Here is a 12,288-nt window from a genome sequence, read left to right as displayed (position 1 = left end):
TTTGTAAAGACTGGCACTGACTGGAGACTTTACTGTTTTCCAGCTGCTCAGTGCGGGCCATTATTTAGTTCTGCTGGAGGAAGGGACTGCATTAATGCTTCCTTTTCCAATTCAGCAATTCAGTCAGGTCAACTTAGATACCGACTGTTTAAGCTCAGTGACTTTGTCCAAAGTAGTTGCCCCTGAGGTAATACTCTAGTGGTAGAATAACTTGGGTATTCTTCAGTGAAAATTCATCCAACTGGCTTTTTTTACAGGAAGTTCTGTAACTGGAGGGTTATTAAGTGAGGCACAGGTGTGAAATATAGCTAGCTCAGAGTTACACAGGTTGTCATTGTTACCATAGGTCTAGCTGGCAATTTAATAAACAGCATACTGAATATTTTGAGTGAAATGCTAAAATGGAGCTGCAGTGGCCTTGATTCTGATCTCTTGCACTAAAACAGGAATTGTATTACAGAAGCCAGAGAAGTCATGTGATAGAGTGCTATTACTGATGATCAGCCTCAATACTGCAAAGGCTGAAGGCATTTTAAGTTTTATGGAATTGCAATTTAAGCAAGAAAGGAATTTTAGCCAATCATTTTCCTGCCACATGGATATGACATGCATCTAGTCTACTCACTCCTGTCTTAAGCTGAAGAAATATTCATACTTTGAGTCATCTTTGATCTCAATTCATCTTAACCATATCTCCAAAATATACCTCCTCCTAAATCTGGTAGATGCTTAGATGCTGCTCAGTTCTTTTAAAACCTTACAAGGGAAGAAAAAAAACATTGTTTATCTTGTCTATTTTTTATAGGATGTTTAACAATAGCAACAACATACATTGCTTTTCAGTATGCACACCACAAAGGGCCTTCAAGATTGAATAGTCACAACAAGAAAGCTGAGGAGCTTTAATAGCTTTCCTGAGAGATTTTGGCCAAAATCCTGTAAACATAAGCCCATGTGTCACTCTTCTTCCATGAGCAGTCTCATTAACACTACAAAAACAATCACACAACACAGTTCTTCACAAGCTTTGCTTAAAGGATCAATGCCCTAGTGTACTACAGAATACAAATTGTATATGCTGCAGGCATATGAACAAACTGTCATGAGGGTAACAGGATATCATGCATCAGCTGAGATGAAGTTACTATTGATTGTTATGGCATTAACAGATAAGCTTATTACATTTTTCTGTAATATTTTAAACAGTTACTAATGCCATATTTGTGGTTGTCACTCACACTGAAGTCAAAAGAAGGGAACATCATCAGTGCTTGAACAGCTTCTAAGTCCATCAGCTTAATTTAAACTCAGCTTCTCCTGCAGTTGAAATTAAGGAACTAGCTTTGGCAATGAAGCAGCTGCAGTGTGGGCACAGATTCTGTTCTGCTAGCCTTGCTGCAGGAAGGGGCAACCTCTGGGATAGGATTAGAATCAGTACCTGGGGCAGGTAGCTTCTTCAGCCACCACAGCTAGATTGACTCGTTGAGCTGATGTGGGGGCTAAGCTGATGTGAATTACTTTGCCTGTGCTCACACCATACATACAAAGTTCCTACACCTCAGCTGACACATGGCAATTTATGTACGTGACTTAAATGTAAGGTATTATTTTTGCATTTCAGATATCTGTGCATATTTTATTAGTAGGAATATTAATTTGCATAGTACTTACTGGAGTGAAGTAATTATTTGAGAACTTCTGGACAGCAGAATGAAACATAAACTGCCTAGGTTTTAAAAAAGAAGCAAGTATGGTCATTTGAGTAACCACTGTCACTGTCACTCTCAGTTCTTGCAATGGTTTCTACCATTTTTATATAACTATACAAAGTTATATGCATATGTATATATATACTATATATATAACAAAATGACTTTGTTTTTCATTCTGGATGCTGTCAGGCAATACAACAGAATTTACTGCAAACTGCCCACTCATGTACACAGACAAGCCTGAGGTTTTTTACCTTCAAAATGGATTTTAGCCAGCTCCGGTCTGAAAGYTGTGATCACTGTGATATCTACCTGAGCTATGTGCTCTGCAGAAGCAGAAGCCCTATTTTTTCATGGTGTTGATTGGAGACAGCCTCAAATGGAAACTACTATTTGAGTCCCAGTTCAGCAAAGCTCATGCTTGACTTTCAGCACAGGCTTCAACCTCTTACTTGAGTTAATCACACACTTAATTGTTTTATTGAATGAGTATGGACTTAAGCATGTGCTTAAAAATATGCTGAATCAGGACCTATCCCAGAGATGATCAAGATACTGGCTTAGGGCTTAATCCAGATACCACTGAAGTTAATGGGGGACTTCAGTGGGCTTTGGTTGAAGTGTACAAATGAGAGTCACAGGTGYGCTCTAATGTAGAAGTACACAAATCAGTTTTCCTGTCATGTAATTTGAATCTGATTTACTTACTTGGAAGCAAATGTGGAAACTGGAGGAGAGCTGATGTCATACTGTCCTGGTGCAGTGTTGATATCCTGGAAGAAAAAGTCAGTATAGAAAAGAAAATGATAGGACATGGAAGTCTGACTTTAAGCTACTGATTTCTTCCCCAAGTTCAGACTCACAAAGAAGGCCCATCATTTTGCACAGATATCTTTCAAAGTTCTGATCTTGCTTAAGCACAGTTCCCAATAAAGCTGAGATTCTAACACTTCCCTAAAATGTGTTAACACTAACTGAATAATTTTACAAAACTTTTCTGAACAGTGGAATAATGTTTATATTTATTTACCATAAGCATCCTTTATAGGACCAAGCTGGGSAAAAAGAACTTAGACAGAAAGTAGGTAACAGTCTTCTAAGGGTCACTGAGAAGAAGAAAAATAAGAACAAAACAAGGTGAATGAAGCAGCAGCAGCAGCTATGCTTTACACAGAAGGAAGTGCAGAAGTTGCACATGCATGAGTGTTTTGGGATTGCCTGTACGCACAAAGGGGAGGCTGGTGGTAAGGCCTGGTGAAATAGGGCAAGTAGACAACAAATGGGCCTTTGACTATGCCACCCAAAGCTCTACCTGGGGTGAATAAAAAATAATTTTATATAAAAAAAAAAGTTAAAACATAGAAGCAAAATGTTGTAAGGAACACATTTTAAAACTCAGGTGTAGTAGACAATACAGGCCCTGTATTGTCTACTGAATAGTGATCCCTACAGCCCTCACCCACTTACACTCTGAAACATATAAACATATACATCTATTTGTGTATATATCATATACATAAATATTTACCTTGTCTTTAAAACATAAGGTGCTGGGACATCTTCTTGGTAAGTTTTTAAATGAATATGTTGCTAGCTTTTTCCCTGCCAAATCTATAAAAGTAGGAGGAGTGTATGCAGAAACACTTGGTAGTGAGTTATCAGCTGTTCGTTCGTAGATGGGTATTCACCTTCTGCCTTCTCCTTTAAAACTGTATGTGGGCTTCATTGGGTTGAGCTGGGCTTCTCGAAGAAAATCTCGTACTGCATAAGTACCTTGTATTGGTGTTGGCTGGTTAGGACAAAAAGTAGGGGAGATTTTTGTGCAGCTTATTCTCCAAAGACATTGTAAATGTAAACTCTCATTTAAATTTTGTGTTTTAATTAAAACATTACTCAAAGACTGATGAAAACACATACTGATATTGGATCCTAATTGTTTCACTGGCGAATTTTTGAAAATGGAGGGGTGTGTCTTCTAATGAAAGTTACTGAAATAGCTAATCAGTCCAGAGCTATGGTGTGACATGTTTACAAGCTAAGAGAAGCCTCTTACCTGGAAAGACCTGAGCCTCTTCCCCAGAGCTGTATCAGGTCAACAATGAAATGTTGCCGTTCAGTGTCACTGGCCAGAGAAGGTCTGCCTCTCCGCTTTGCGGAAACAAAGTGCAATTAAAGCGGAGGACACTATCTGAACGACTCCTTTCATCCTACTTTGTTAATAGTGAATGAAACTATTGGGATTTTCAGYGAAAACTTCCTACTTTGATTAGGTACAGAAGAGAAGGCTGGGTAAGGGCTGAAGAAAATAAACAAGAGAGTTGAATATTGGATGCATTTTCCCCCTGCTTCTGATATAAAATGTAATTGTGCCAGATGTTCTCTGAAAACTACCAGTTTGCTTAAGACTACTCAGCAAATTACCTCAGCAGCTGCTTGCCTACACTCCACAGACACAGATTGCAAGGAGGCGCTGTTCTCTGAGTCAGCTGCAGCATGGGGGCTTTGGATAGACACTTCCAAGGTGTTTTGTTAGCCAACAAGTAAAAAAAAAAAAAAAAAATTTAACTGCTAATATAGGAGACAGCCTGATCTGTATGACGAGTAAGAACCACAGATATGAAACCTTCCCCTCAGACAATATACCCTAATTTCCCTGCTTTTGTAGCAAAGATTACTTTTCAACAAGGACATTTAATAATCATTTTATACCTCTCTTCAGTAGCCAAATAGAATTTATCAAAACCTTGTCAAAAAAACCCCCATCCTTAAGTGTAATTTATGTCACATAAATGTTAAGTCTACAGCATGGTAATTTGGGCCATTCTGTGGTGGACCTCCACCCTAGATCACATCGAGATTTCTTCAGAGTACATGGGTATGTTTCTCCTTACCTAAACCTTCYGTAGAGAGGGGGACGACACAGGCAAGTTCAAGGGAAAGGTGAGGGGAGGAAGCTACCAGAGGGAAAAGGAGATAGCAGTACATCAAGTCCTGCCTGTTCCCATCTTCAGAGTTTATAATACAATGCCACATTTCTGCAGCGTCTCTTCCAAAGCCCAGTCAAGAACCACAAAAGGGTTTTTAAAGGTTTTAGGGGAAGCCATTGTCTGCAGAAACCCCTCACAGCATCAGTGCAATTATGCTGAAGTTATGCTGCTATAGCATGAGTGTTCAAAGGGGATGGAAGAACTAGCACAAAGGCATAACTTTGCCTTGGCATTACATTCCATTTCAAAAATTAAGAAAATGTTTCCTGCTGCTGGAATAATGAATGATTAAAAGAACAGGGAGACTCACTTAAGGTGTTTGTTTGCCACTGCTTTCAGATGAACTTGCAAACTGGCCTGTAAATCTGGCTGGCAGGGATAGCTTCCTCATGGCAAAAGTCACCAGAAGACACCTTTAATTTTGGGTAGCTTTTTAAAATATAATGCATATATATCAACATTAATTCCAGGAAAATGCCTAGAATTCCCAGACTTGAAGAGGCAAATCAGTTATGCAGTTCATCTCAGTTCTACCACATTAAAAAAAGAAACTTCAAAAAATTCTTATGACGTAGGAATGCTTTGTGAATCAATCCCAAATATTATTGGAAATTTTCATACACCCTAACCCATTAAGAAGCTTTATTTTTAAGCATATTTGAGGACTTTTGAATCAATGGGAATACTTCACTGAATTTAGCACTTCAGGTTAGACTTTGAATGAGTGCCTAAATTATAATTTCCCTATTCTATGTGAATGATTATTGGTAACAGAAGCCTTTCCACTATGAATACAGAAAGCTTCAAAGGAATTTTTCCAAAGGAATCTTTCAAAGGCTTCAAGTTTGATTAATGCTAGAAAAACTAACAGTGCCTTTTTTTTCTTTTTTAAGAGAAATGAACTTACTTGTAGTAGTTAGAGGTTTAAATAACTTAGAAATAGGAGAAAAACAAAAAAAACCCTGCAGCCTTCCTGGGTTTGCTAATGATCTAATGCTTCACACAGGGGAAAAGAAGATCTTAACAATTCTTTTTGCCTTATTTATTTCAGTTTACTGTAGCTGAGTGTGAAGAAGGCTTATTTTTTTATTATATAGTAGGAAAATAAAGGTCTCATTCCAGAAACAGCCTTTTCTTATAGAGTCCTACCCAAGGAGAAAGCTAGCAGAAATGCCTTCCCTTGAAGGCTGGTTAGTTGCATTTTTCTGATTGCTGAAAAGCAGCATATGACTTTTAAGATGGTACTATGGGACCAGGCATGTATTGTTGTAAAGACACGGCAAATTGGTGATCTGCACTYGGAGCTTCTCAGACAGGGAAGAGGAACACTTGGCTGAATGATGACCATGAGGTTGTCTATCATGCAAGTAACCAACCAGCACCATAAGAAGATGGCCAACTTAATGACTAAAGGGAATGAGGCTGTAGGTCATGCTGGGATTGTTTACTGATCAAGACGTCTGTTACTACTGACAAAAGTAGCAGTTACTGATAGAAAAGTTAATGTAATTTCTGAGTAAGTACTTGCCTACTCCAAGTCTCCAGCTCTTAGCTGCAACATGAGGATTGCACAATTGGAGCAATCGATATAAAGAGCAGATTCTATCCCAAATGCAGGGGGTACTAGAAATGTAATAACAAGCTTAACYAGCATCCTTTCAGTTTGAGACCATTAGGACTTCCACAGCAGGCAACCTTCAGGAACCAGCCAGGGACTCAGCGAGTAAGACTTCCATTAAAGATGGAAGTCTCAGTAATATTCAGAGAATGGTGTTGGATTTTGACTTGTAATGGTTATTAGATGTTTGCATCATTTTCTTTTCCTCCCAGATTCTTCTCCGAGCTTTATTTTATATTCATTCATCCTCCCTTTTCCCTGTCCCCTTTTCTTTCATTCTTATTTCCAGCTCAGCTCCTCCTAAGAAAAGCCAAACCACCATGTGCTGTCATTACATGATACTGCATGATATCCTGTGTCTGTTTGTATTATTTTATAGCAGGAACTATCTGCTACCACTAAACTGGAGACCCATTCTTGATTAGCCTATTCAAACTATGGCTAGTGCTTATTAATAACGTAGAAATTGTCTCTTCTTTAGGCTATTAGTGTTACAGCTGTTTTTACCAAATCTTTTAGGTCTTTCAAAAATCTGATCTTAAGGTATTCCCTTTGGACTAGATCTTTGTGCAATTTCCTTAAGTGTTATCTCAGGGCTCTCTCCAGTTCAAGGCACCAATATAAGTGTTCTGTTCTGCATAATTCATATTCAGAAAGCAATAGGAGGGTTTTTTTCTGTTTTTTTTTAAAGGAACAGCCAGAAAGGAAGCCTCGATTTCAAAATAAAAACAGCAATTTATATCACCTGAAGGTGATACTGTCTGCCATTAAAATTGCACTTAACGGAAACTGGAAATTCAGGGTTCCTCGATATCTCCTTGTGAATCTTAGTTCGCAAGTTTATTACAAGTCCTTAAAAATGCATTTATTTTAGTGTAGACATACCTATTTGAGACTCAGTTCTTCAAAAATACAGGGTAAATAACCTGACAAAGTGTGACTATTGTTGTGAATAATGATTAAGAACTTTTTTCAAAATCAGGAAATGAAGTAGTTGTGCGATGGTTGTTCTCATTCCAGTCACAAGTCTGTATTCATGATAAAATGATAGGTAAAAGTAGAAAAAGATAGCTGAAGAGATACATATGAGCTAAAAATTTACATACTTTGAGGTAAACTCTCCACCATCTCTCTCTCTGCCCCAAAGTTGATTTTCTCTCCTTTTCAGTGTTCTGTTAAGAAGCACAGATTTATTATGCAGCACTTGCATTATTTCAACCACTATCCCTTTYGGCTGACAATTTCTTACTTAGACTGCACATCCCAGTGTATTTGTACCTCACTTGTCATGTCAAATATCTACTTTTCTCATTTGAAAAAGAGTATGCTTACTTTTAAAGATTCACTTTACAGAAGTTCTTTGGTAAACTGAACACTTAATTAAAAGTTTCTGTATTACTAAAATAATTTCACAGACTAACTTGGAATTAGAATTAAGCTTCCTTAAGTATCTATTAAGACATGAAGACTCTGATGAGAGAAAAAAAAATGCAGTATTTAAAGGAGAAATTTGACAGTATCCCTAGTCATTTTTTCCATCTTATACTGTCAATGCCTGGCAACGATGACTAATTCTGAGCCAAGGAAACTCTTAGTTATACAACAGATACTGTTTTAGTAACAGTTCACTATAGCTTGTCTCTTAATTGGACAGGATTACCTGAGAGACACAGTACAGCTATATCATAAAAGTATTACACATATCAGGGCAGTCACTTTGCTACTCCTTACATCCAACTTATTAACTAGCAACTCCTGAAAGGGACCACTGTGATGTAGCACAGATTTATCTACGTTACCCCTGCAGAGCCAAATCCTTAGAGATCAACAACTCTGAGACTAAACACCCAGTCAGCATTACTTCACACGGGTCCAAGCAGCTGTGCTCCTGTATTATGCTCTGCTACTTCCCAAGCTATGGTCTCCCTCAAATGGTTTGCCTTACCCTTACCTCATTGGTATGCTCTTAGCCTTCAACTTGCTTCTTCCCTGACCCATTGGCTGTCCCTAGTTTACTAGCTACATCTCAACAGGCTACCACAAGCTCATGAACTACTATTCCTCATACAGTAAAATATTTCCCACAGGAAATTCCACATAACCACAACTGATTAGGAAAGTACCTTTTCAAGAAAGCTCACAGACTCTGCTGCTGAAATAGACCTCAAGCTGAAACTTGGCTTGAGGTCCATAGTGTCCCAGCATCTCCTCTCATTGCTTCTTTACTATCTATAGTCCTGTTTGATGATTCCTATCACTACTTAGAGCAAGTTACAGGATCCTTGTTAAGACTTGTCAGGCTGAAGCAGCAGCTGCTTAGCTGCTTTTGCTGGAAAGGACAACCATATATAAGCACCCTACCACAGTCATCCTTCTATTACACTAGTAGGGGCATTGTGACTTAGCACACATCACACCATCACTTAAGGACAGTCCTTAGCCACAACATCTCACACAGCCTCACCCTCCAATTCAGAAAACAAGCTTAAACACCGCTGGGGGTTTTACCACAATGTTGTACAGGCACACCTCGTTTTATTGCGCTTCACTTTATTGCGCTTCGCAGATATGGCATTTTTTTTTTTTACAAACTGAAGGTTTGTGGCAACTCTGCATTGAGCAAGTCTATCAGTGCCATTTTTCCAACAGCAGGTGCTCACTTCATGTCTCTGTGTCATATTTTTGTAATTCTCACACTATTTTAAATTTTTTCATTATATCTGTTATGGTGATCTGTGATCAATGATCTTAGATGTTACTGTTGTAATTGTTTTGGGGTGCCATGAACCCACCCATATAAGACAGCAAACTTAATTAATAAACATTGCGTGTGTTCTGACTGTTCCACCAACTGGCCGTTCCCCTGTCTCTCTCCCTCTCCTCRGGCCTCCCTATTCCCTGAGACACAACAGTATTGAATTTAGGCCAATTAATAACCTTACAATGGCCTCTAAGTGTTCAAGTGAAAGGAAGAGTTGCATGTCTCACGTGAAATCAAAAGCTAGAAGTGATTCAGCTTAGGGAGGAAGGCATGCCAAAAGCCAAGACAGGCTGAAAGCTGGGCCTCTTGCGCCAAGCAGGTAAGTTGTGAAGGCAAAGCAAAAGATCTTRAAGGAAATTCAAAGTGCTACTCCAGTGAACACACACATGATAAGAAAGCAAAACGGCCTTACTGCTGATATGGAGAAAGTTTTAGCGGTCTGGATAGAAGATCAGACCAGCCACAACATTCCCCTAAGCCAAAGCCTCATCCAGAGCAAGGCCCTAACTCTCTTCAGTTCTGGGAAGGCTGAGAGAGGGGAGGAAGCTGCAGAAGAAAAGTGTGAAGCTAGCAGAGGTTGGTTCATGAGGTTTCAGGAAAGAAGCCGTCTCCATAACATCAAAGGGCAAGGTGAAGCAGCAAGTGCTGATGCARAAGCTGCAGCAAGTTATCCAGAAGATCTAGCTAGGAGAACTGATGAAGGTGACTATGCTAAACAACAGATTTTCAAGGTAGACAAAACAGCCTTCTGWTGGAAGAAGATGCCACCTAGGACTTTCATAGCTAGAGAGGAGAAGTCAAYGCCTGGCTTCAAAGCTTCAAAGGACAGGCTGACTCTCTTGTTTGGGGCTAATGCAGCTGGTGACTTTAAGCTGAAGTCAATGCTCATTTACCAATCTGAAAATCCTAGGGCCCTTAAGAATTGTGCTCAATCTACTCTGCCTGTGCTCTATAAATGGAACAACAAAGCCTGGATGACAACACATCTGTTTACAACATGGTTTACTGAATATTTTAAGCCCACTGTTGAGACCTACTGCTCAGAAAAAAGATTCCTTTCAAAACATTACTGCTCATTGACAAGGCACCTGGTCACCCAAGAGCTCTGATGGAGATGTATGAGATTCATGTTGTTTTCGTGCCTGCTAACACAACATCCATTCTGCAGCCCATGGATCAAGGAGTCATTTTGACTTTCAAGTCTTACTATTTAAGAAATACATTTTGTAAGGCTAGAGCTGCCATAGATAGCRATTCCTCTGATGGATCCGGGCAAAGTAAATAGAAAACCTTCTGGAAAGGATTTGCCATTCTAGATGCCATTAAGAACATTTGTGATTCATGGGAGGAGGTCAAAATATCAACATTCACAGGAGTCTGGAAGAAGTTGATTCCAGCCCTCATGGAGGACTTTGAGGGCTTCAAGACTTCAGTGGAGGAAGTAACTGCAGATGTGGTGGAAGTAGCAAGAGAACTAGAATGGGGAGTGGAGCCTGAAGATGGGACTGAATTGCTGCAATCTCCTGATAAAACCGATGAGGAGTTGCTTCTTAGGGAAGAGCAAAGAAAGTGGTTTCTTAAGATGGAATCTACTCCTGGTGAAGATGCTATGAACATTGTTGAAATGACAACAAAGAATTTAGAATATTACATACACTGAGTTGACAAAGCAGCGGCAGGGTTTGAGAGGACTGACTCCAATTTTGAAAGAAGTTTTCTTGTGGGTAAAAATGCTTTCAAACAGCATTGCATGCTACAGAGAAATCTTTCCTGAAAGGAAGAGTCAATCAATGGGGCAAACTTCATTGCTGTCTTATTTTAAGAAATTGCCACAGCCCCCCCAACCTTCAGCAACCACCACCCTGATCAGTCAGCAGCCATCAACATCAAGGCAAGACCTTCCATCAGCAAAAAGATTATGACTGGCTGAAGGCTCAGATGATTGTTATCATTTAAGCAATAAATTTTAATTAAGGTATGTACATTTTTAGACAATGCTATTGCACACTTAGACTACAGTATAAACAACTTTTATATGCACTGGGATACCAAAAAATTAGTGTGACTCACTTTGTTATACCTGCTTTATTGTGGTGGTCTGGAACTGAACCTGCAGTATCTGAGGTATGCCTATACTACACAAGTTTGTTCTTGCTGTTGTAGTAGGGAGCGTAAGAAGCTTCACCATGTTTAACAGAACTAGATCAGGGTTAGTATTTTAGCAAGCTGTCAGGAGCTGAATTTGCAATTTTAGAGCATTCCTACGCATCTAGAAGTTTGCCTAGAATGACTTAAGGACTGTAATACCTACACTGTTTCACAGTATTGAAAACATCTTCAGATGTGCCTCCAAAGTATTCAAATATGAGGTCAATGCCATTAGCTGCCACCATTTTACTAATGTATGCCTCAAGAGATATATTATTCTATTAACAGGAAGCACCAAAAAGTATTACCCCCATTCTGCAGTTAAAGTACTATGTAAAATAGGGCTAGAAGACTTCAATATTGACCCCCCCCAAAAAAATCAGCCATTGCATTATATCAGCAACACAGACATTAAACAAAGATAGCAACTTTGATTCTTGTGACCAAACACTGAATAGGGTGCAGCTAAAATGGGACAGTAAATAAAAGGTGCCYTCCTTCAAATAAGCTTCATTTATTCATCATGTGAAAGGCATCCGTCTTAGCCAAGGCAGTCTCTAACAGAACCCTCTCCCTCTCAACCCGTCAGACACTTTCAAATCATGCTGAATTGAAGGCAAGCAAATGCACCCTCTTGTCAGATCTTAGTTTGCATTACTTACCTCTAAAAAGGTAACATTCAGTACTCCCAAAATTTAGAATCTGAAGCGTTGGTTCTTGTACCCTGTCAAATCCTTCTCATCCTACGCTAGTTTAAAAGCAGATGTCATATGTCCAGCCTGCTAGGTTACAGGAGGAAGACTGGATAAGAAACAATTGGTCACTTGTTTGGTCACTCATTTTATAGGAGGCAAACCCTAACCGGTATTGTATTTAGATTACATGAACTTTCCGAATCCAACTGCCAATATGCAAGGTACTATTCTAAGAAACTGATGCTAGCAAATGAAATACTTTCAGCATGCATCCCCTGGAAGATCAGTAGATCTACTTATAGATGTTATAGAGCAGGGCTTTTCAGGCTCAGTGACCATAAATTCATTTTATCTAGTATCTCTGAAA

General features: G+C 39.2%; 1 protein-coding gene across 1 annotated transcript; it reads right to left on the bottom strand.

The window, feature by feature from the left end:
- Nucleotides 1-721: 721 nt before the first annotated feature.
- On the bottom strand, nucleotides 722-11,471 carry STPG4 (sperm-tail PG-rich repeat containing 4). Its single transcript, XM_026059496.1, is given in 6 exon segments — nucleotides 722-756; nucleotides 1,672-1,726; nucleotides 2,421-2,485; nucleotides 3,241-3,501; nucleotides 4,134-4,198; nucleotides 11,390-11,471. Coding segments are annotated over 6 exon segments (555 nt in total). The 3' UTR covers nucleotides 722-729.
- Nucleotides 11,472-12,288: the final 817 nt, after the last annotated feature.

The sequence above is a fragment of the Apteryx rowi genome, unplaced genomic scaffold, assembly GCF_003343035.1.
Source record: "Apteryx rowi isolate R43461 unplaced genomic scaffold, aptRow1 scaffold_158, whole genome shotgun sequence".
NCBI classification, from domain to species: domain Eukaryota; kingdom Metazoa; phylum Chordata; class Aves; order Apterygiformes; family Apterygidae; genus Apteryx; species Apteryx rowi.
The sequence above is the reverse complement of the archived record's forward strand: the minus strand, read 5'-3'. Positions and strand labels throughout refer to the sequence as shown.